General features: G+C 35.4%; 1 protein-coding gene across 3 annotated transcripts in view; it reads right to left on the bottom strand.

Moving 5' to 3' along the window:
* Positions 1-1,117: 1,117 nt before the first annotated feature.
* The window catches only part of prkg3 (protein kinase cGMP-dependent 3), a 27,936-nt gene continuing 2,782 nt past the window's right edge, over positions 1,118-26,271 (bottom strand). Inside the window, exons 2-22 of one of the 3 annotated variants that reach the window (XM_049479037.1) lie at positions 19,784-19,873; positions 19,588-19,650; positions 16,629-16,758; positions 16,167-16,333; positions 15,557-15,670; positions 15,054-15,159; positions 14,654-14,717; positions 14,301-14,378; positions 14,128-14,216; positions 13,182-13,247; positions 12,991-13,038; positions 12,803-12,841; positions 12,057-12,168; positions 11,023-11,159; positions 10,830-10,919; positions 9,352-9,493; positions 8,075-8,238; positions 7,052-7,168; positions 5,465-5,527; positions 4,323-4,398; positions 1,118-2,100 (exon numbers count right to left, since the gene is read on the bottom strand). In XM_049479037.1, the coding sequence (XP_049334994.1) occupies positions 2,014-2,100; positions 4,323-4,398; positions 5,465-5,527; positions 7,052-7,168; positions 8,075-8,238; positions 9,352-9,493; positions 10,830-10,919; positions 11,023-11,159; positions 12,057-12,168; positions 12,803-12,841; positions 12,991-13,038; positions 13,182-13,247; positions 14,128-14,216; positions 14,301-14,378; positions 14,654-14,717; positions 15,054-15,159; positions 15,557-15,670; positions 16,167-16,333; positions 16,629-16,758; positions 19,588-19,650; positions 19,784-19,871 (2,040 nt within the window). In that variant the 5' untranslated portion in view covers positions 19,872-19,873 and the 3' untranslated portion in view covers positions 1,118-2,013. Of the gene's footprint in view, positions 2,101-4,322; positions 4,399-5,464; positions 5,528-7,051; positions 7,169-8,074; positions 8,239-9,351; positions 9,494-10,829; positions 10,920-11,022; positions 11,160-12,056; positions 12,169-12,802; positions 12,842-12,990; positions 13,039-13,181; positions 13,248-14,127; positions 14,217-14,300; positions 14,379-14,653; positions 14,718-15,053; positions 15,160-15,556; positions 15,671-16,166; positions 16,334-16,628; positions 16,759-19,587; positions 19,651-19,783; positions 19,880-26,271 lie in introns of all 3 variants that reach the window. The other 2 variants (XM_049479036.1, XM_049479038.1) reach the window with 2 other exon arrangements.

The raw sequence follows: 26,271 nt of genomic DNA, 5'->3' as shown, positions 1-26,271 counted from the left end.
GCCTGAAACCCATATTTTCATTCCAAAACAGTCAAGGCATAAGATTAAGTCATATTTTTGTTTAGTTTAAAGTACTAATATGCATGATATTTTCTGTACAAAATAAAATGATCCATCAGAAATTAAGGAAACATGTTAAGTTCAAAAACTGGAAGCTCTCGACTGCAGTTCTAGGCTGTAGAGTGTTATTTAAGTTGTTTGTTATGGAGCAGAAATCTGTGTGTGTTTCATTCACCGCCCATTGCCCAGTCCTATTTCCACACACTGGGTTGGCAGGTAGAGAACACAATAACAGCAGGTAAACTCTACATGCTGCAGACTATGTATCCTTTTAAAAAGCTTCATGTTCAGAGAAGGAATAAAACAAAAGTAAATAGTTTTGTTTGATAGATAAAGACAGATGCTAAGCCTTATTCATTTATTCCTGAACAGGTCAGCACTGAGCTTCAGCTAAGGTTAGCTAACCTAGACAGGTAATTTATCACATGTTTAGCACTAGTAACTTCTAAGCCATTTAAATTCGGTCCACGTGCAGCTGGGTGATCAAGGCAGTGAGTATTTGAGGTCGGTAAAGTCATCCAGACTAGTGCTAGCTAGTAGCATCATCATGCCACAACATGATAACTTGAACTGATCTCATTCCAGACCAAAGAAGACCAAAGCTGTTTACTTACTTGTCTTGCTGGCAACCAGTATAATAGAAATATATGACAGACACCCAGTGTAGCTCTGAATGGGATTATACATTGCAAAAGTTATTAAACTCATCTTGTACTCATTTTGTGAAGGTCAGTGTCCTCAAACTGGCAACCTGCTTAAGAGGGGAGTATGTAGTATAGCAGAAAAGTGTCTTCAGAAATTTGAAAATGGACTGTGGTAAATTTTACACACAAATTGTTGCTTTCAGTTTCATTCAGCTTTTAGAATTCAGCAAGTGATTGGTAGCTTCAGTTGTAAGAATGTTAAGAGTTCACTTTATTTTGTAAGTAGGTCTACAGATAAAAACATAAAAAACTGAATTTCCCAAATCCCATGCATATAGTACACTTTATATAGGTTTGTGTACTAACACACATTCACACAAATGTATGTTTAAAACAAAACTCATCATCATTCATCACACATTTATAAACAACTTTATGAATGATTCTATTAAGATAAAGTGTAAACAATTAAGTTACATCACAAACAATGAAATCAGCCATGTGTAAAGCACACTACCTGGCCAAAAAACAAAAATTCGCCATAAAAAAAAAAGGTCACACACTCTAATACTAGGTTGGAGCGGCTTTAGCTTTGATCGCTGTACACATTCGCTGTGGCCTTGTTTTAACAAGCTTCTGCAATGTCACACAATTTATTTCAATCCAGTGTTGCATTAATTTTTCACCAAGATCTTACAGCAGCATTGATGATGGTAGAGTCTGACCACTGCACAAAGTCCTCTCCAGGTCATCCCAAAGATTCTCAATGAGGTTAAGGTCTGGACTCTGTGGTGAACAATCCATGAGTGAAAATGATGATCTCATGCTCCCTGAATCACTCTTTCACAATTCCAGCACCATGAATCCTGGTGTTGTGTGATCTTGGAATATGCCCGTACCATCATAGAGGAAAAAATCCATTAATGGAATAACCTGGTCTATATTCAGTATATTCAGGTAGTCAGCTGACCTCATTCTTTCAGCACATACTGTTGCTGAACCTAAACCTGCAGACCAACTGCAGCATCAACCCCACATCAATTACTTACTTAAATCCAGGTGGTGATTTTTTTTTTTTTTTGGCCAGGCAGTGTAATATTACCAAACAACATGAAAAAATAATAAAACCCTCCAGCAGAGGGCGCCAATAGTATTTTTTTAAGGAACCTTTGTGACAAAGGTGTAACACCTGGGTAGTGTAGTGAATCTTTGATTATCTGCCATATCTTATGAACAAGTACAGCAACACTATACAGTAGTTCTGACTGTGCAAGAGTATGTGTAGGAGAGCCAAAAGATGCCAGCAGGCTCAGAAATCTCGATCCCAGCCAGAGAACTCCTCCTCCGCTTGGGTCTTATCATACGGGAAACGATCAAAGTTTATGTAGCAGGGACCCTGAGAAAGAAAGGCAAGTGTAAACATTCTTAGATTGAGAAATTCTTTGCTTTGTTTTCTTTAGCTTTTTATTTGTTTTACTTATTTCATCCTTTTATTTATTATCTGTTTTACCTTTTGTGCTTTTTATTCATTTTGTTATTTTTATCCTTTTATTTATTCTATTTTATGTTTTACTGTTTGGGCTTTTCATTTATTTTATTGATTTTATCATTTTATTTATTCTATTTTCCTTTTTACCTTTTGGATTATTATATATTTTATTCATTTTGTCCTTTCATTTATTCTATTTTGTGTTTTACCTTTTGGGCATTTTATTCATTTTATTGATTTCCTAGTGTGTAACTCGTGTGTACTGCAACCATTAATTTACACTTCTGCTTTTTCCTCAAAAAGTACTTCTATTTTTTTCTGACAGCAGAGGTGCACATTTTTATTTAATTATTTCTGCCACCTCTGCTTTTATCCTTTTTTTTTTTTTTTTTACTATTTTTAACAGTGTACTATGAAAAATATCTCTGATGATTTACTATATTATTTACAAAATGCCTCACCAAATAAGACAATCAAAATAACCCTTTTTTGCTCCAGCACCCTGTTGGACTGGTTGGGTTTTTCACCAAGAGGTATACTACTCTAGCTTCTGAGAGCCTTTTTAGAATCACACTGAACTAAAGCAGAAAGTCTACACTAAACACATCCTGATTGCTTAATTTTAAATAGATTGTGCACAGGCATACAGAGGTAATATCACTAACATTGTATTACTTTCAAAATGTACTTAAAGACCTGACAGTATATGTAATTGTATTACTTTTCATTGTGACCCATCCTTTACACCCATTACACCATTTAACTATATTCTATAATTTAAAATACTTTTTTTTAGCTTAGTGGTCATTATTCAAAACAATAAATGCCATCTGGCTGGTTTTGTTATTTTGCTGTTAGTCATGTTATTCTATTTCTTTGAACAGGTGAAGAGGGTGAAGAGAGAGTTTGTTCATACAGCAGAGCAGATTCTCTTGTTGCTAGAGAACTGAGTTTTGTTGCAGACGTTTTGTTCTGGCTCTGACAGTGCTTTTTTTTCTGGCACTGTGACAACTACTACAGGAGCATCGCCTGCCAGCTTCTTTATTAGCTTTATCCACTTTTTATTTACACACAGGAATTAAAAAGAAAAGGGAAGGCGTTTTGGAACAGAGAGTGCTGAGAAATGTAGGAGGGATCACAGAATTCAGTCATATATAATTTGAATTTCTCTCTCTTGGAGCTTGGACTGAGTGGGTTTTTACATGAGTGTGAACTAGTGATGGGACTGTGAACTATCATTATATATCCACTTTAATCCCACACTGGTCCCAACTAGACCTCATGTACAGTGTACAACAATTTAAATGGGACCCTTCACTGACAACCATATGTGTGGCCAACATGGATCTCCATGGTTGTAACAGGTACTGATATAACAGTAACGTTTTAACTAGTTATTAATATAATACATTTTAAAGTATATATAACCCAATTAATAACAATTAATAAACTACTTTACAATCAATTTATAAACCCATTACAAACATAGTCTTATTTTAAAGTGGTACCATCTTACTGGGTCCCAGTTGGCAGTGGAAGATTTTTTCTGAATAGAGGACCATCAAGGGGCATTAAAATTCATAGAAAGGCAAGTTATTATTTTACCAGTTTTTAAACACTTGAATGTACTTTTAAAAAGGTTACATAATAAAATATAATGATTAAGTCTAAGTCTAGGTCTAAATTTTTACACAAAAAAATTAAATCTGCAATCAAAAGTTTAGGAAGAAAAAGGAAGAAGGCTTTCATTGTTGTGTTTTGTGGATTTTCTGTGGATGATTTTTGTGGATTTTGGACAGGGGCACCTCAGAGGGCCATTCAGATTTCAGCTGGGGCCAATTCTCCTGTGGCCTTCGTCTTAGAACTGGCAGTGCCAACTGGGCTGCCCATGCACGCCCCACACTGGCATGTTTTTTGGAGTGTTTAAAGAAGGGAAATAACTGACTGTATCAAATGTTGGCCTTTCGATTTAGCTTTAGCAGTAACACAGGCAGATTCATCTGTGAACTGGTCAGTCTGGTGTGATATTTTTGGACCCACAGCTTCCATAAATCCCAGAACAATATGGATCTCAGCAGCTCAGCAGTGTAACTGTGTGTAACTGGTGTTTCGGGGTTTTGAGAACTGACCTTCCTGATGAGTCTGACTGTTGGAGCCTCAATCTGTCCCATCCGCAGCTTGTGCCAGTTTATACTGTTAAACCACCTGCCAGAACAGAACAGTGCAGCGTGTTAGCGCTCAGTACAGCTGTGCATTCTAACACACTCCAGATTGTCACAATGTTATACTGTTATAGTCAGAATAGCATCACAATGAATGAAGCAGAGTTACTGATATGTGACAGTAAGTCTTTTGAATAAAGGGTAGCTGATAAAATTAATATATACTCTATGTACAGCTATAGATAACTAACTCAGAGATGCCAAAATTTACAATTTTCTCTGAATGAGATTCAGGTTCAGTATCAAATGTATGTGTGGGTGTGTTTGGTGATAATGCTCTATTTATTTGTATGTTAGTGTAGTATTTGTTCCTGACAGTATTACAATTACTACATTATTACTTTAAATGCAGCAAAAGGAAACCATCACTGTCCAATGAAAAACATGTATCTTTATTTTTGCTGATTGTAGATTATTTTTATAATTTACACAAACTGCCTCTACACTTTGTGGAAATTTCTTAATGAATGGACTAAAAATAAATTCTCCAAAATTACCTAAAATTAACTATTTTACATTGATTTTCATTGAAAGTTAAGAAGGTTTTATCTCTCTCATGTAAAGTTACTGTTTTGGAGATTTTTTGAATAGCGATAAAATACAGCGTTGGTTGTTGGTATTTGCTCACTTTTTTTAGAGGTCTAGTCCGGTTATTTTTTTGTGTTGTGAGTCATGAGTGAGATTATATACAGCAACAAATGAAATGAACAAAATAATAATACAATATTAAACTCAATTTTAAAGAGTTCAAATCTTTAAATATTTTTTCAGAAAGATTTTTAAATAAAGGAACATTTACGTGTCTTTAAAATAAAAAAATTGTAAGCAAAGAGGTCAAAAGTATTCACATTCATTTACTCAGGTAGAAGTATAAATACTAGGGTTTAAAATACCTCTGTAGAAGTTGATGTATCAGTTACACCCAGATAACTTTAACTTTCAGTACTCGGGTAATACATTTTAGAATAAACTACTTGCAACCCTTAAGTACAAAAAAAATGTTAAATACTTTAGTCTGGATCTCTAGTATTTTATACATCTCTGCTTACCTGTGATTACGGACATCTTTAATTCCGTTTTTGGTGTTCCCTAACCTCTGACCAGGACGTGGTCTGGAAAAAGAAATGAACACAACATTTCAATGAATTACAGACGGAAATAATCTTATACTTCTTGCATGTCTTTCTAGTCTATCCACGTGCTCCAGAGTCCAGTGGCAGTGAGCTTTACACCAGTCTATCTGACACTTGGCTTTGTGTTGGTAATGTAGGCTATGGAAACTGTGCTATTAACCTGCTGAGACATGAGTTTTGTGCAGATATTTAAGGGCCAGACAGGTGTTGAACCCTTGGTATTAGATGTGCTCCTCAGCATTAATTGACTCTGCTCTGTACCTTTACCACACTCTCTGTCTGAGATGCTGTGTTTCCTAAATTCTTACACTTGTTAGTAATTCTAAAGATAATTCATAAGTGAATACTGACATGACAGCCACATAAGTCCACTTAGTGACCACTTTATTAGAAACATCCTATGCTTCAACTCACTGGTTATCTTATTAGAAGAAGGAAAAAAACGTACCTTGTCAGTCTACTCACTGGTAACACTGTTTTAAACACGTACCTTAAAATATTGCTTCATGAGAACCACTTACTCTTTACATCCATCTATGCACTCATATTTTAGAACACCTCTATATTGCCTATATTGTTTAGTTGTCCAGTAGCAGTGCTGTATGGCCCAGATAATCTGCTTTTTTATTTTTTATTTTATCAATGACTTTATTACTGTACTTAACCTGTCAGAGCTCAAAATTTTCCCCTCACTGCTGAAATTGAGACCTAGTCCAATGTTAAACTGAGCTAAAGGCTAAAGCTGTTGCCATGTGGGTCAGCCAGACGTCTTCCTGAAACAGTACTCACCACTCTCTGTAATTTCTCTAAATGAAAGACTTACTTCTAATAGTTTTTCTGTGTTTCTGTATCTTTTTCTAGGTATAATGATTAAAGGGTGAATGTGCTGTGTGTAAATGCTGCACTTGTGTAAAGAGTGTAAAGAGTAACACAATCTGTTCCAGCACTGCTTTACTACAGACAAAGGCTTTGTGAATTGACATTTTTTAAAATCCATTTCCAAAGTTCAGTTTATTTCCATTGATACTTTCCAGCTGTAAGTTGACCAATGAATTGTTAGCCAAACATCACAATCTCTTTAATCTCTTAATTAGCATAGGATTTTATTTTATTTTTTGATTTTTTGAAGGAGGGGGGGGGGGTGGGTTGAGGGTTAGGGTACAGTAGCAGTGCTGATTTGGGACCATTTTTGATGATTGAATAAAAATTAAGAACTTACATGGCAGAAATAAAAGGAAAAAAAAAAAAGATCAGCCCTCCTCTGCTCTACTCATCACTAGTCATGGACCACATATTATTTGAGTGGTAAACTGATCTCAGCACAGCACAGCACAGCACAGCACTGTCATTGTTTAGTTGAGATTATCCAGCTAAGCATGGACAGAGAGATGATGGAGTAAAATGTAACAAATAGCCAAAGTATCATCAGGTGGGCTACACTCTCTAACTGCCCACCAGCAAAGTGGAGCTACAAGCTAGAGGTTCACGAGTCAATCTTCTTACCTGCAGAGTTTGCTAATAAGTGATCTGGCACCCTCTCCCATGTACGGAGGAAACTTCATCACTCCATCCAAAATCCTGGCATAGATCTTCTGTGGCTCTGAGCTCGAGAAAGGTGGGCTTCAACATAAAACAGGCAAAGCAGACACTTGATTAACATAAAAGTGACTTTATGTATATTATTATATAGGACATGCAATAGTTCCAGCGCTTACAACACATACTGAATCATAATTGATTAAATGATATGTTAGCTGTGGCACTGACACAGTAGACTGCGGCACAATATGTATTTATATATATATATATATATATATATTTTTTTTTTTTTCATAAAATAAGTATATTTAATTCTCTACAGTCATTCAATGTACCCAGAAGCTTCCAATAGCCATAACTTATAGATATAGGCTACACACCCACAAAGTGTGCACAGCATTTTTTAATGCACGACAATACTGCCATCTGCTGGCAAGCATTATAATTACACTGTATTACCTAAAAAAAGATTCTTTCCCAAGAAAATAAAATTCCACTCATTTAACCATGTAGACTACACTGCAGTTCACCTTAAGAATATTGAATTTGCCTTATTTTAATTTTTAATAATAAGAATGTAGACATTGCTTCACATTTTGTAAACAACAATAAATTATAAAAGTATGAATCATAATTTAATAGTCAATTATAAATTGTGAGTTGATCACTATGTTAAAAAAACTATTATATATATATATATATATATGATTTTCTATATCCTATATAACCTACAATTAGAAATAATACATTTATCCTTAACCTAATAAGTTTGGCTAGAATTAAAACAAAGAAGTTAAGGTTTGTAATTTACTCCTTAAACTCAAACAAGCTGCAAAATGGTTTTAAAATATATTGGCTGTTTTTGAAGTGCACTGTGAAAATGTTACATTTTTTAATGTTTAATAAACTGATGAAAAAAAAATGCAGAAAATCATTGTCTTTGGGCAGTTTTTTGACAGTTGGTCAGTTTCAGTTCTGTCTGCCTACCTGCCCACCAGGAGTTCAAAGACGAGAACACCGAGTGACCAGAAGTCGGCAGCAAAATCGTGGCCCTGGTTCTGAATGATCTCCGGGGCCATGTACTCTGGAGTCCCACAGAACGAATATGTCTTCTGTCCTCGCCGAAGCTCCTTAGCAAAGCCAAAATCCACCTAGACAGACAGAAAAGACCGACAGAGAATAACTGAGAGACTATTCTGTGACTAGTACAGTGCTCTTCAATCCTGGTCCTGGCGCCACCTCCCCAACACATTGTAGTAGATGGCATTTTAATAAAGGCTTAATAATGAGAAGATTAGTTGAATCAGGTGTGTTGAGAGAAGGGAGAGTCATAAATTTGCAACAAAGCAGAACAGCAGGACCAGGACTGAAGAACAATGAACTATTCTCTGAAAAACAGTCCCTTTTATTTTTGAAGACAAAAAGGGTTAGACAACAGAAACTATAATGCTGCAATAATATTGTTATTATTAATAAGATTTACTTATCTATATGATTATAGTTATTAACTATATATATTTGTTATTTATATAGTATAATACTATTATATTATATAATATTATATTATATTATATTATTACATTTATATGCTTTTTAAAAAAACGGTTAAGTTTTTATGGATACATGTTAATGGACATATGTTGCACTGTCGTTAAGAGGTACTTGATGTGTTGTATCATGTACAATAACATTGATAATAAAGCTCTATTCTATTCTATTCTATTTTATTCTATTCTATATAAACACAATTCTAATACATACCATGTACTCCTTCAATTTATATATGAAAGCTAAATATCAAAATAGCCTATTAAAAAAAACACTGCCATGGGCACCCCCAGTCAAATTACATGTTGTCAAAGTTCAAACGTTTGTTCAAAAATGTTACATAATATGTCCAAACTTTTGATTGGTACTGTATATTTTGGGAACAGATGGTGATTTTACAGTATTTTACAAAATGGTACATTCAGAAAATAATGAGGGTGTATGTGTCGAATATGTGCAGAAAAAATATATTTACATTACATCAACAAAATTTATCCTCTGCCAAGGGGTGCTTGAATTTAACATAATAATGTACAACAAATGTGTGATATAATTAATAATTAGGTGCAGTTACTGAAACAGTATGTTAAATTGTAAGAGATATGTTAACTGTTTTGATCCATAGAATCACACTATAAACTAAGGAGAAAAAATATATAGAATGAGGAGTTTTAGACACTAGAATATCTGAAGATCAGTCAGGGAGAAATATTTACCAGTTTGACAAATCCTTTGGAGTCCAGCATGAGGTTCTCTGGCTTCAGGTCTCTGTACATGATATTTTTCTTGTGGAGATACGCAAAGGCCTCAACCACGCACGCTGTTACAAACACAGCAATCTTCTCCTCAAAACGACCTCTATGGAACAAACACACACACAGTACAGTGTTCTGGAATACATAAAAAAACATTGATAATTGGCCTAGCTCTCTCTCTCTCTCTAAGTGTGTAGAATGTGTGAGGCAGGTGTCCGTTGCTTATGTTGCTTGTGCTTATATTATAAATGTCAGCGTGAAACGTTGCAGTGGCACTTCACTTGATTCAGAGGAAGCATATTTTAGCATATTTCACCTTCCTAAGAGAGGTGGCACTGTGTGGCATGAGGAGACCTGAGGCTGGTGGGAGGGAATTGGACAAGCCTAAATTTAAGATAACTAACCCTTTCAGGCAATAACAGAGAACTTCTTTAAAAAAAAAAACAGTGGAGGTTTTGGGGAAATGAACTAAAAACATTGCAAACACATAGATTTAATCTGGCAACCCGTGTGAGCTTGGGAAGGGAGGGTGGTGCAGTGCAGCCATTTCAATCTCTTGTTCTGATTTATTACTAATAGTTCCTTTTAAACTAAAAAAAATTGACAAAAAATAAATAAATAAACACTATGGGTCATTAAGCTTAGTCTTGGACTGCAAAGCATTTTAAATGGAGATTCTCCATTGAAAGAGAATAAAAATAAATGAAAAGGAACCAGACACTAAACATATCTATTAATTCTATAAATAATTGCATGTCTAACATTAAACTGTGAAATACTTCACAAGTCAGACTTTTAACGTCTTAAGCTCCAAGCCTATTTTTACCAATTTCTGCCGGAAATTACATACTCACATTTGAAGGCCTTTCACTCTATTATTAAATAATTCACAGGCAATTTTATGAATGAATATTACTTAGAAGCCTTTACACAATTCATTTAAGACACTTTAATTATTCAATTGAACATGTAATGGCCAAAATATGTTAAAAAACAGGACATTTTAGGCGCTTTTCAGATTTTCTATTTTTATTTTCAGACACATAAAATGAACTATTTATATGGAAGAAGGGTTTTGGCAGCTCTTTTTTTGCTATAATGTGTTTACAATCATCATATCAAATTATAAACTGCTCCCTTTTACTGGTTTCATATTTTAGAGCTCTGAACCTGGTATAGTCATTTCTTTCTCCAAAGGACTGGAAACTTTATAAGAATAAAAAATGACCACTTTTATAACTCATTTTGCAGTAAAGAGGGTGTTTTTGTATGTTTCACTCCTATAGAAACAGAAAATTTTATTTTCATATTGGGTGTCTATATTGATCCTATAATGATTCATAAACACAGCCAGATATCAAATATTACATTTTTCTGGCTCGCCGGCAGGCCAGGGCGTGTTAACAGGTTAAAACCCTGAAAAATCATTCACATCTTACACTTCCTTCAGCTTGGTCCAGATTTCTCCACCGGAGCAGAACTCCATGACCATGTAAATGTAGCGCGTGTCTTTAAAGGCAGCATGAAGCCTAAAGCACAAGATCAGGGTCAGACTGAGTTCAGGAGAGTAAAATAAAAGGTCAAGCTTCAGTTAATCAGAAAGAGAGAGAGAGAGAGAGAGAGAGAGCTCACCGGACGATGAAGTCACAGTCGATGTCCTGCAGAATCTTCTTCTCAAATATTACATGAGGACCCTGCCTCTTCTCCACTATGAGCTTCTTGCTGACCTTCTTCTTAGCAAAGTATTTCCCATGAAGCAGCGTGGTTACCTACAATACAAATAAGGTCATACTGGTTTTATTTGTTCATAGTGGCCCAGCTTAGCTAGCAAGAAATATGTTAATCCTAACGCTGGATTTACACTGCTCTGTTACAACAATGAACATGAACGCACTCCAACAACCTCAACAATCTTTAAACTTTTCTCCATGCTGGATTGCATTGTCTCTCTAACTGTCAGGAATCATTACAAAAGACAGGTAACCTAAAATGAAGCTGTTTCTCAGTCTGGTCACTTTGCACTTGATCAGGTGAACACATGCTTTCTTCTAATTGGATAGACACTGTAATTACTGTAGTAAACTGACTGTACTAATTCTTTTGATTAATCATTAGTGTGATTTGGGCCCAACGTGAAATAAACCAGTTAGCATGTCATTTGCCATTTTCATTTAAGAACCAGGTGTGCTCTGACTTAGGCAAGTTGCTATTTTAATGGTGCAGCTGTTTTGCGCTTCCCAGCAGAGGAAACTGTTTTTCACTTTTAAACTGTGAAGGTGTGTAAGCAGGTAATTTATGGAAACATCAATGTTATTTTATTTCGTAATCTGTTTATTTGCATCTGTTGATGTAAAAGTAAAGGTCTGTGCACTTTTGCGCATTCATGTATGTTAAATAAGTGGGGGTGCAAAGCAAAGTGTGCCTGCATTGCCAAGATAGCAATTAGCGTCTGATGTTTGACGTCTGTCTAGTCTTTTCTGTTGCCAATGTATGCACCAGAAATTTACCTAAACACACCTCACTTCTAGACCACCACACCCGACGCAGGAGCAATGCATAAATAAATAGACTGTTGGCGTGGTGTAGGATTGCACATCTTGTGCAGGGTGTAAGATAGGGCCCTTAGTGTCAGTTATGCATCATATTAAAATATCAGTGTGCTGTACCAGTTCCACTCGACCGAAGCCCCCCAGGCCCAGCGTGACAGGTTCGCCTTGATAACGACCCTCCTGATACAGAACAGGGATCAGATCCTTCAGCTTTAGAAAAGACACCAGCCTGCAGAGAAGAATCACAGAGGGGTACTTTAATATATTTGAATATATATATTTCAACATTTCATTTAACTTCAAACAAGATTATTGTATTAATTTTGTTTTGCACATTTTAGAGAGAAAAAAACGTTTGGGCACCCAATAACTTCTGAAGTCTCAGGTAACAAACTTCCTCCTTCTACTTCCTCATTTCCTTTGCTTCTCTACTGCCTTTACTTCATATTTTGTGTATTAACTTAAAATGTAATTAATTTAAATACAATGGGAAAGTTCCTACTACAAGCCCTGCTGGCTTTTTTGTATTTCCCCTGCATGTTATTATTATTACCGCACTTTTTTCCTTTATTAGGTTTTTGTTGTATTATGCATAAAGAAAAAAAAATCCCAGTCATCATTAGAAAAGGCTAATTTAAAATATGTATAAATACTCATTAACCTTTGTGCTAACCGTCTATGCTGTCTAGAACACCTTAACTAATATAGAAAAAAAGCTGATACCCAAAAAACAGGAAAGGTCTGCCAAAGCTTTTCACAGCTTAGAATGTGTTTAAGAAATGATATAAGAAAGTATATTTTTATCTTCACAGAATTATTAAAAAGGCTAACCTCTATTTTTAATTTGTTATGAGAAATCTTACCTCTCTTTCTCTGATGTGACAGTATTCTCCAGCTCAGAACTGCTCAAAAAACAAAAGTTCAAAATTAAGAATTGTGAGGTTGTTTGACACTTAATATAATAAAACAGATTTATTCTATAATATTACACAAGAACACATGATTGAGAAAAACTGCTTCAAACTACAGTCTGAGAGAAAAAGTCTCATACTCATCATGTAGCTCCAGACTTTCTATTGGAATGGTTTCTTCAAAAAGCCTGTTAGAAGATTAGAACATTTAACACATAGAGAACCTGAATAACTTTTAATCTGCTACAAAAATGACACAGTATCAGGGAAAAGTGATAAGTTGAAGATGTATATTTAAATCCTAAATTGAAATAGACAGAGTAAGACTCACTCTTTGTCAATGGAGAAACAGGTAACGTCACCCACAGCCGTGCAGGTAGCCGTCCTCAAAATCGCACTAGAAACAAGCACATTTTAAACTTTACCTTTTGCAGCAGTAAGAAAAACTTCTATTGGCCTGTTTAAAGGGGTTTCAGGAGAAGCATTTTTCTGAGATTTCCTGTTCTGTAATTATGTTTATGGAATATGTTTAACCCTTGTGTGGTGTTCATTTTTTTAGTTACTCGTTTACTTTGTTATTTGTATTTAATTCAGCAAAATTAAGCAATTTTACATTAAAATGCTTTACACACATGCTTGCTTCACCTAAATTGCAAACAATATAAACAGCTTACACGGTTAATATTTGCCCTTTACCTTTCTTATGTTACATTTCTTTCAAAAAGTGCTACTCTTTTTTTATTTGTTTTTTTTTTAATAAAATGTAAAAGAAAATGAATTAAACTCAAGATATGAGTAGAAAATTTGTTTAGATTCAAATTTACAAATGAAGCAATGTTTATTAGTTTATTAGTAATATAAATGGTTGGGGGGGGGGGGTGTACAGTGTGTGTTTATCGAAAATGTTTTTTTAATATATTTATATTCAAAAAATGAACCAATGCCAATGAGTTTGAGTTAGAAAAAATATTTTTTTAGTATCATTTGATGAAAAATGAAAACGGGTCCCACAGACCCGAACACCACACAAGGGTTAAATAAAAATGAATGCATCTTTATAGATGTTTACAATGTATACAATGTTTTTAATACACAGCTGTATTTGTGAAGAAATGTGAAAGTGTGAAAAACAAATATGTGACTGTATTAATTTAAAGTCATTAGGCAACCCACATAATTAGACTCTGTTTCAAGAAGCTCTGATCTAGACAGCTCATTATCTCAGCTCAATATCTTTAGAGAAGAAGAAAATAACATAAATAAAAACTTTATTTCACCGTATAAGAGCTAACTCTCCAAAGTGTTCCCCTTGGCCCATTTTACGAATTACTTTCTGCTGCCCATTCACTTTCTTAGTTACCAAAACCTAAAGAGAGGAAAGATATTCAATAAAAAACAATACATAAAGTTTAATGCTTGTATTTCTGCCACAGATGTGCCCTCTTCTCACCTCTCCCTTCAGGATAATATAAAAGGTATCTCCTTCAGCACCTTCTCGCACAATCACCTCATTGTCCTGAAACCTCACCTACAAAAGAGCAAAACACCAGTCAAAGCACCAAACAATCACTTTCACATCTCATTCCTTCATAATTAAAGTGATATAAAACAAGTAAAGACATCTAAAAATAACTAAAATATTCTTATTATATTCCCACAAGAACCTCCTAATAGGAAGATACAATTATATTGACTACAGTTGTTTTCATGCTCTTGCTATTTTGCTGTTTTTGTTGCTATTAAATGGGTTAAGAAATAACTTATACATGAACTGAGAAATAAATGGAAGCAAATGGCACAAACCTCCTCCATAGAGTCAATGATATTGGAGAGCTGCTCATCTTTAAGACCTTTTAGAGTTCGGGCTCTGAAAAAGCAGACAATCAGCATTAAGTAAACTTAGAAAATATTATGGGACAATTTTATTAAAGTTAATGTTTAAAATCAGCAGGACAAAAAAAAAACCAATGTTCATATCACACTAAAACAGATGAGATCTTAGGTAAACATGCTCCTGAATTCAGTTTACTGTATTGTGTATTGTTCAGATATTGTACTGTGAACAAATAAATGTTGATAAGATTCAGCTGAACAAAACTTAGTCAAAAAAAATGGGAAATACGCTACATCTTTAATATTTTCAGTTCTTTTTACTGACCAATAGGGAGAGAATGAAAAAAAGAAAGAAAGAGAGAGCTCTCACGTCTTTAAGAAGCCCATCAGCTGTTCTCGTTTCTTCTTGGACTTGCTTGTCATTATGCTTCTGTATGTTTGTCTCTCAATGCACCATAACTTGACAGCAGTGGCCGCTAGACAGACAGACAGATAGTTAGATGGATAAATAGATATATAGATAGATAGATAGACAGATAGACAGACAAGTAGATATATAGACAGACATACAGATATACAGATATATATAGACACATAGACAAACAAGTAGATATATAGACAGACCGACAGATATACAGATATTTATAGACAGATAGACAGACAGATATATATAGACAGACAGACAGATACACAAACATACATATACATAGACAGACAGATATATATAGACAAACAGACAGACAGACAGACAGACAGACAGACAGATAGATAGATAGATAGATAGATATAGACAGACAGACAGATACACAAACATACAGATACATAGACAGACAGATATATATAGACAGACAGACAGACAGATAGATGACTGACCTGTGACTGAAGCTGTGCGTTTACAGTTGTATAGGATGGCCAGCTCCCCGAAAACATCTCCAGAGGTCAAAGTTCGTAAATCCCGCCCTGCCTGAGTAACCTTCAGTTCACCGGCTGGAATGAAAAGAGAAATGTTCACGTACCACTAACCTTCATCCAGTAAAATTACTTCTTTCACACTCACACACAAACACATAATTATCAGAAATATACAACTACTGCTGATGACCCGTGGGAAGAAGCTGCTCCAGGGATATCAGCAGTAAGTAGCACAGTGTCTCCTCACTTAGTACAATTTAATTAACATGAATCCAATGCCAATATGTAAGTAATAATGTAAACATCTGTGTGTTTATAGTGTGTATATATATATATATATATATATATATATATATATATATATATATATATATATATATTGTCTTCTTTACTAGTAAGAGGAACTATGTACTATGTGGTACACTCACCTGTACACCTGATAATGTGACATGAAAATGAGTTTGATTTGATTTAATTGAGTTTTTTTCTTATACCAATCAATGTATACCAACACACACACAGACACACATACACACACACACACACATACACACACACACAGAGAAGATACCTGCAACAATGTACAGGCTGTCACCCTCTGTGCCCTCTTTGATGATCTTATCGCCTGGGCATCGATCCAGAGAGATTAGCATCTCTACCATCATGCTAATCTGTTCTTCATCCAGACGACTCAGGAAGTCATTCCTCCCCATCGCCTTCATGATCTGAGCTTTCTCACTGCAACACACACACACACACACACACATACACAAACAGAAAGATCTAAAAATACATGAATCCCTTAAACTACTATGTAATATACTCTATTTACTGTACATTATCCAACAACTATGAAATTAAACAACTAATGTGAGAGAAATTGAAGTGTAGATCCAAGGAACAGACTAAACTAAACTAAATCACTAATCGTCGGTGCATAATTGTTAGGTTTACAGTAATACAGAACAGAGAATACAAAAGTGGGTTATCACCCACTGCATTAGAATAATTAATCCTATAGTCAGAAGTCGACCTGGCAGTCTTTTTGACTTTGGTGGTTTGGATGTCTAGGTCCTCCGGGATTGGCTCCAGAGCCATGACTGCCGTCCTGCTCTCCCGCACCTCCTGAACAACTTCATTACTTCCCTTCTGAGATGGACCTTCTGAAAAACATACATACACAAACACAGACAGTCAGCAAAGTGGCATCAAATGGCACTTTGTGTAACCCACTTTACATTCAAACAACATACTAGTACATCTCAAAAATTTGTAATATCATTGAGAAGTTACTTTATTTCAGTAATTCAACTCAAAATATGAAACTCATATTATATAGATGTATTACACACAGAGTGATCTATTTTAAGCTAATGAAAACCCATCATTATACGGGTTGTCTGCTGACAACTTTTATGGAGATCTGGATTTCATTTTCCAGCAGGAGTTGACACACTGCCCACACTGCCAAAAGTACCAGTTGGTCTTATATAATATTTTAATTTTCTAAAACACTGATTTTTGGGTTTTGGCTGTAAGCTATAATCATCAATAATAAAAGATATAACTCTGTGTGTAATACATCTAGATAATATATGAGTTTCACATTTCGAACTGAATTACTGAAATAAAGTAACTTTTCAATGACATTCTAATTTTTTGAGATGCACTAGTACACTTGCAGAATCCTTCCAGATGCTAATACACCTGAAATGATGATGTCATATTATAATCTGCAGGACTAATTAAGTGTACATTCCTGATTCTGCGGCATAATTTACATGAGAATAAAATGACTGGGATCCTGGATAGGTGTATCCAATTTCAACTGATACAACTGTGTTCTGATATTAGAATGAAATTAGAACCGTTACCAGCTGTTGTTTCGAACAGTTTACACTAATGATTGTTTCAAATGTGAAACTTTAATGATCCACCAAACACAGGGTTTATAAGGAATTTGCTCTGTTCAGTCAGTAAAACAGCTTTAAAGTGATCTGCATTACTGAATGAGGAGACTTGGGACTGAGTGTCTTCCTCAGAAGCCATCCAGTTCCTCTGCACTGCAGTTCCAGACAAGAGAGGCACTAATAGAGTTCCTCTCCACACTTAAATCTTAAAGAGTAGTGCATATAGTTCAGTTCTGTACACCAGAAAGGAAGGTTGATGGTTGATAATTTCCAGGAACTGAAAAAAAAAATAATTAATTAAATACGGTACTAAAGCAAGTACTGTAGTGGAACTCTTATTTTGCAATAAAAAAGTGTCTTGTGAATAAATACAACCTTTAAATGCCCCCTAAAAATATATTATTTATGTTTGGCTTTTAAAAAAAACTACACATAAGATAACCATATTTTGGTCATTTCTCCTTTTTGGGACAGTTATTTTATTTTAGGTGGTTTCATGAATGAATAAATATCATCAAAATGTCAAAATAAAGCACATTGTAGTGTTTTTTTAAGTAAAGAGATACCATTTTGGGGTCCAAGTGGTAAAGTGGACTAAGGCACTGCCAATATGATCTGAGTTTGTAATCTGGATCATGCTGCTTGACATCAGCAGCCGGAGTCTGAGCGAGTACAATTGGCCTTGCTCTCTGGGTGGGTAGATTGCACCTCTCTCTTCTCATCATATCTAGTGCAGACAGTGGTGGCTCTGCCATCAGAGTGTCGGACCATCATTGGTTGCATGGTTGAGCTCATTAATTCATGAAGAGAATTCTTGGATAAACAGATTTTACCATTTCTAGAATCTAAATTTTAAAACATACAGTATTGGAAGGTTTGAAATGGTAATGAAGGCACCATAATCATAATCCCAAAACTGATATACGAGACCCAATCTTACACCCTGTGCAAAGCATGTCAAAATGCTCATTGCTATCTTACACTCCGGCAAAAGTCTATTTATATGTCTTGTGCCTGCTTTCTTTAAATAAAAACAATGAATTCGCTAATGGGCGTAGTGATAGGGAAGTGAGGTGTATTAAGGTAAATGTATGCCTTGTTGCTATCTTGGCAGTGGAAAACGCAGGTGTGCCACGAACTGAATACAATCTAGATAGATGTGAACAGTCAGATGTTCATTGCTATTTTGGCAGTGAATTGTCAACAGGTGCATCCCCAATGTGCATATATCATTGCTTTTAACATTCACATGGACATGCAGCAGTGCACCAATCCATAGTTTATGACTGTTGGCAGCTATGGAAATGTTTACAGCAGCAATAAACAGAATGTATGAGTTGAGAAGCACTAGACATGTCCAGGTAGCTGCGCCCCTAAAATAGCAATGCGCCAAAGTCAGAGTGCTCCCTATAGTAAAACTTTGATTGGTTTATTACACATTATACCACAGTTAGTTCCGACCCTGCAATGTGATTGCCTGAGAGGCATTTTGTGAGTGACATTATCAACGGGTAATGCGCTGTAACCGAAGCTCTTAATGTAAAACTCCACTACATACAGGTAACCTAGCAACGATGCAGCGTTTACCACCCAAACAGTGCAGCTACAAACAGAGCAGCAATAGAATGTGATATAATCGCAATAATACACTTGAGGTTCATGCTATACTGAGTAATATTAGCACCGAAGATCAGCATAGCAGTGCCAATATTACAAGTTATACCATGAACCTCGAGTGTATTATTGCTTAATTACACCCAAAACACTCCTGTGATTAGAATTAGTGATTAGAATTAGTACATGCCTTTTACATGTTTATAGTCATGCATGGTGTACTTTTCCCTCTGTTTTGATAGCAAAGACTCACTGACACGCCAATTCACTTCAGTTAGGTGGTCCTGTATGTGATACAATCTTATTTACTTCATAATCATTGTGTATTACATTGCAATTACTGACATTGGCTGTTCAAATTTGCTTCAAGAGATCAAGGCCATAGGCAAAGATATACCAGATAAACCAAAATATGGCCTTTTTATCCATTAACAATTTATCCATAGTGTATTCATCACAGATACATACCCAGCTCATACAACCGACTCTGCAGATCCTCCAGCAGCTTCTCTTTCTCCTTCAGTCTCTTCTCTGGAGACATAGCAGAAGAACATACACGTGTTAGTGCTGCACTGCACACAATATAATAATAATACAGTACAATTACAGTATTATATATTAGGAAACACAATTATTATTTGATTCAGTCTCCATCATTTCTTACCCAGGTTCTGATTGTGGTTCTGCAGCTCCTGGTTGACCTGGCACTGCTTCTCCAGCTTCTGCCGCAGTTCCTTCAGCTTCACCTCCATGGCTGCTCCTGCAGGAACACACAGCTTCTGTGAAGTCTGCTGCACTGTTACCCTCGTTTTCATTAAAACTTAGTCACTAAAACACAACCAAAGCCATCAGAGGACGCAAATCACTACGGGGGTTAATTAATTTAAGGGGCCAACAAGGGCAGTGCTGCACAGCAATTATGTAAAAACACAAATATGATGGAATATCTAGAGTAAAGAGTCACAAAATATGAAAACATAGCATAACTAAAATTCTGTCACAATTTGAATCCAAGTCAGTGAAACACAGTGCCTGGGATCAAATATGAAATGTAAAATACAGGTTACCCTTTAGAAAAAGAAGTTTATCAGAAGTTTAGTATTTGAACCATGGAAAACCTAAGATCTGCTTGAATGTGTTCAGTTTTTTTGACATGTAAATGCATTAGTGTTGTCAATTAGTGCTGTAAATTATTGCTGTCAGCGTTAATTTGTTAACATTTTTACTGTGCTGTACTGTGTTTTTACTGTGTTTTTACATTTTACTGTGCATTTAGAGACATCAATTAAAACATGTTAAACTTGTTACACAAATTAATCAACTTCCCATCCCAAAGTTCACTCTTTTTACCGAGCCTAGCAATGCATAAGACGTTTTATTTAGTAATGTATACAAAGTGTCGAGTACAGACTATAGATTACATTTTATTTCTGTTGAAATATGGATTAAATCTCATAATTAACTTCATTTTATTAGTATGACTCTAAATGCTTTAGCCAGTTTGTAATGCATACCACACTACACATTTGTTTTTTTTCTCCCTACCAAAAATACAAGAAAGGTTTGAGCATTTTACCTTTAATTGTGATTATTTATGATTAATCAAATAATATTGCTGTAATTAAAATGATTTTTAATAACTGACATAATAATTCAAATACCAATAAACTGGTTTTTATATAGGGTTTTTAAGAACATTGTTAAATGACTGCATTTAGAATGTATGTGTTACTTGCTTTGGCAAATTATGTGTTAGACAGCAGACAACTCCAGCATCCTTCATCAGCAGGAGTCTAAATGCTGCATTAATTATGAATACTCCAAATCAGCAGGTGGCACTGCAAATATCGGCCTCCCACTGTGTAGAGACTGCTTCTTACATGGGCCCAGTTTTCCAACAGATTCTAGTCACCAACTATTTGAACCTCTCATGTATTGGACCTCATTCTGATAATCGATTTACTGTAATCTATTAAACTGTGTCTTTTTTATCTTTTTTATTTTATGAACTTTAGTATTTTGGTAGTTTTTTTGTTTACATTACAATTTTTTTGTGTTGTACAAAATCAGAGCCTTGGTTAGTTACAGTTGTTTACGGGTTCATGTTTTTTTTTTCTACTGAATAAAAAAAATAATTAAAAGTTATTATTTTTTAAAACTATAATAACCTTCAACATTTATTTTGTTGCATGAACATACCCCGGAATACCAGGGCCATATCTCTCACCCCGTTTGCATACTTTAAAGGAGCATTCTGTAGGATGCTTTGAGTGAGCGCGCCACAGCAGTCCAATTTTAAAACACCACAGAGAGAGTTATCTGCCACGTCCTGGTCTTGTATTGTTTTTGATCTTTAAATCTTCTTCACTTTTTAAACTTTTAAACCTTGCACCAATATTTACTCTTGTTGTATTGCTTTTTTTGGTCACTGATCTTTTTTGAGAAATGCTGAGGCTTTTTAAGTTGCTTTTTGTGTGGCAGTTAATGTTTCAGGTGAACCAGCCCGCTTGTTATGTGTTGGCAACCTCGGGAGTGGGGTTGGGGAATGAGCAGAAGGCTTAGGGTAATCAGCTAATTAACTTACTATTAGTCCTTATTAGTCCTTTAACTCAGAAACACAAACCAGAAACATTGCTAGGTGAGAGTATGTGTGCAGATCTTTTTAATTCTGTTTGTTGTCTGCAAATGAGAGCTTGTGGATCAGATAGGTCTCAGAACTATTGTGAGACTGATCACACGTCTGATATGTTGGCTTGAGCAAAAGTGGGCGTGGCCCTGACATACTGTATACAGTAGAATGCTGTAAAGAAGGTTCCCCTCTGAGAGATAGCAGTGAAGCTTATTTTCATGTTAGATTGGAATACTAATTTAGTGTGGGAATTCACTGGGACTTCTATAGCAGCTGAAACAGCCTGTATCTAAATGTTAGAGAAATGCAGATGTCTTGTCCAGGGTAGCTGACAAAACTGTGTCAATGTACTAAAGTCTAAAGATGTTTGACAGAAGAACCTGCCAGAAGTAAGAGAAAGTGTTACATAACACTAACATGGTAGACACTATACAATCAACACACTGTATTTGATTTAGGATATGTAGCAGGAATAAGTAATTCTTAGTGCATTATAAGCATTTCTAAAAGTGCTAGATTAGCTTCTGAAAGAGATGCTTCCTCAGACCAAAGGAAACTTTTGTTCCAACATCTCAATGCCAGGAAATTATGTGGCCAGATGATTGCTGCACCATCTCTAATCATCATTAGACATTAGAGTTACTGCCAGCTCTACTGTAACACCCTGTGCATACATCGTGTTTGTGTATTTTTTCCCCTGTCACTTTTGCTGGCTTGTTGTAAATCTACAATCTATAGCTGACTGTTGCAATGAATTAGCATAAATTCAAGTATAAACATTAGATTAATTCTAGGATTATTCTAACCCTTGGATTACAGTAGCTGTGACCCTGTGAAAACATGAGCAATTTATTCGAACAGATCAGACATTCTCCTTCAGGATCTTTTGGTAGACAGCAGAATTCATAGTTCCATTTATCACAGCAAATCTTCCTTTTCTTGTAGAAGCAAAACAGCCCCGACCATCACACTAGCACCATGTTTTACTGTAGGTATGATGTTCTTTTTCTGAAATGTTGTTACTTTTACATCAGATGTAATGAGACACACACCTTCCAAAGAGTTCAACTTTTGTCTCTTCAGTCCACAGAGTCTTTTTGCTCAGCGGAGGTTATCGTCTTGGCACTCTGCCATGCAGGTCCTTTTTACCCAGTCTTTTGCCCAGTTTCTTTCTGATGGTGGAGGCATGAACACTGACCTTAACTGAGGCAAGTGAGGCCTGCAGCTCTTTGGATGCTGTTGTGGGGTGTTTTGACACATCTTGGATGAGTCGTCGCTGCACTCTTGAGGTAATTTTTGGCTAGGCACTCCTGGGAAGGTTCATCACCGTTTCACATTTTTGTCATTTGTTGATAATGACTCTCACTGTCCCAAAACTTTTCCAGACTGTAAGATCTCAGTTACTTTCTTTCTCATTTGTTCCTGAATGTATTTGCATATTGACATGGTGTCTAGATTTATTTAAAATGATTTCTTGATTGAGAACAGCTGTGGCAGTAATCAGGCCTGGCTGTGGCTAGAGAAATTGAACTTGGGTGTGATAAACCACAGGTAAATTAGGGAGGTGGGGGGTGCAAACACTTTTTCACACAGGATAATGTTGGTTTGATTTTTTATTTTTTTTGCTTAATAATAAAAGCCTTAATTTTAAATTAGCATTTTGTGTTTACTTAGGTTGTCTTTGACTAATATTTAAATTTGTTTGAAGATCTGAAACATTTAAGAGTGACAAACATTTGTTAAAAATGTAGAAATCATGAAGGGGCAAACACTTTTTCACACCAATGTGTGCTAAGAGCTGTCAATTCTGTTATATTGTAGTTTAATGGGTGATATCATTTGAAATGTCAAAACTAGTCTGTGGTCTAGTCTGAGTACATGTCTTCTTTTGCTGATATTGATACTGTGTGTAAGTGCCAGTATCACCACCAAACACTCTGCAATAAAACACGGCTCAGTTCTGACAAACGGCTGCCTGGGATTAAATATAATCTGGTTGAGTCCTGATCACAACCCACATACTTTTATCATTATACAATCATCAACTCAGCTTTATGCCCTGTTGCCTGAGGTGACACACACGTGATCATGTTTGTCTTTTGGACGTTGAACACTCTTTAGATTAGGCCGCAGCTCACAGCAGTTGTAAAAGTGTGTTGAGACACCATGGACAAAGAATGACAAACAAAAGCTTTTTGTCAATGACCTGAACACACTTTACGGGTATATAAAGAGGCTGGGCCGGAGTGCCCAATGCAGTAAAGCACTTTTATATTTGTTTTTGTACTGAAATGATGTCATAGCAAGCTCTTGCACATTTTAAACATTTGAAAACAAGGGCCTGGCAACATGTCGTCACATAACACCTTAGAAACACTGGAACTGAGTACAACATTAAAAACACTGACAACACTAACATACTGTATATCATTAAAAGTGTACCCCAAGTACCCCAACATTTCCACAAATATATTTTATACACACTGTATTTCAATTCAATTGAATTTTATTTTTATAGTGCTTTTTACAACAGAAGTTGTCACAAAGCAGCTTTACAGCGAAAACCAGGTCCACGTTTCTAATGAGCAGCACCACAGAGATACCAGTTATTGTAGTGAAACAGTGGCAAGGAAAAAATCCCTTACATTAAAGCTCCACTTGGTAGGATTGAGATTTTGTGCTCGTGGGCTCCCCCTACAGTTGTAGAGTGTAATAAATGTTTCAGGCGGATTAGTTTCTCTTTCTCGTTTTCTGGCTTTCACAGACATATTTGGTCTCTTTCCAGCTTCTGCCAGAGTGTCTGTATGTTAGTTTGTAAAGAATGAACCAGTAGTCCTTGTACAACTGTTAGAACTAAAGGTCGGAAAGCAGGTCGCAGTTCTCGCGAGCGTTGGTCGCAGCCGCCTCAGAAAACTTACAGAGTCTGGTTTGAGCTCAGAGGAGCTCTGTCACAGACACGAGAGCACCGTTATTCCTCCTAATACACCTCAATGCAGCGCTGTAGTGAGTTTCAAGCTGTAATTTCACTTCTTTAAAAAGATCAAAAATCAAGAAAGTCCTACCTAGTGCTGCTTTAAGAGGAAGAAGACTTAGGATGTGTATTTTCACACATCAGCTTCCAGGCTTCTCTGGTGGTGCTGTTTTTCCCAAATACTACTTGTCATTCACTTGAAGAAGAATTGAAAAAACAGAGTCGCTACAGCTAAACCAGCTGTTCTTCATCATGCAGCTTCAAAAAAGTGATTAGCCAGCTTTCTCTCAGGTAGATGATGCTTTGGAGTTCCCCAGTGCAGACTCAATCATGTTAAGAATTCCCTCATAACCCTGTACATCAAAGCTTTAAATGACAAGATTACCATCTTGCCCTGTTAATTCCCCCATAATGTCATTCTAAATATGAATGATTTATGTGATTTATGTCTCCACATAAATCATTCACTGTCAGTTGGTGTGTTTAACAGCAAGAATTATGTGCATCCAAGACAAATATACTTGGCAACAATAAAGTGTTAGCTTTTCACATCTTATCTTAACTTATCTTATCTAATAGATGGAACATGCAGAAACTTTACAATTTCACATTCCACTGTAGTTAGAGTTAAGATAAGGGGTAGGGTATGTTAAGGTTGAAACTAGGGTTAAGGATAATTGTTTCCCATCAATAATGATTTAAGAAATATTTGTATTGAGTGTCCAATGAAAAAGATTTAAATATATATATATATATATATATATATATATATATATATATATATATATATATATATATATATATATATATATATATATATATATTTTGCCACATCTGTGATAGTATACGATTGTTATTATCACAACTGTTATGGTATTCTAGAGTTTTGGTCAGAGAGTGCCTTAAATACAGTACTAATCAAAAGTTTGGACACACCTAGTAAACAATAAGTGTTAAATAAACCAAAATATGTTTTATACTTTAGATTCTTCCAAGTATCACATTAATTGTTGAGGACAGAGCTGAACCCTCTTGGTATTTTAATCTCAGTGTTTTCATGAGGAAGAGTCTCCTGGAATAGTTTTCTCAGCATCTTAAAGGAGTTCCTGGAGGTGCTGAACAACAGTTTCAGCTTTTCCTTCACACTGTGAAGCTCCAACCCATCTAAAATCACCATCTCAGTTGATCAGGTTTAGATCAGGGGATTGTGGAGGACAAACTATTTTTTTTTACTGTTTACTTCATAATTCTATGTGTCCCTTAATTATTTTTATGTCTTTAATATTAATCTACAGTGTAGAAAATCAATTAAATAAAGAAATAAAGAAAAACACTGAATGAGAAGGTGTGCCCAAACTTTAGAGTGGTACTGTAATTGTAGTTTTTAATAAAAGTGTATGCATACTATATTTAATATAGTGTTCTGTAAGCTGTGGGTGGCATTAAATATCTAAAGTAATTATTCATTTTTGAAGACTTTCAAAACCATTTCAATTTTGTTAAGACTTTCTTTAAATAATTGTATATAATAAAAGAGACTTATAAGAGAGTG

Source organism: Astyanax mexicanus, chromosome 1 (genome assembly GCF_023375975.1).
Source record: "Astyanax mexicanus isolate ESR-SI-001 chromosome 1, AstMex3_surface, whole genome shotgun sequence".
In the NCBI taxonomy this organism is placed as follows: Eukaryota; Metazoa; Chordata; class Actinopteri; order Characiformes; family Acestrorhamphidae; genus Astyanax; species Astyanax mexicanus.
The sequence above is the reverse complement of the archived record's forward strand: the minus strand, read 5'-3'. Positions and strand labels throughout refer to the sequence as shown.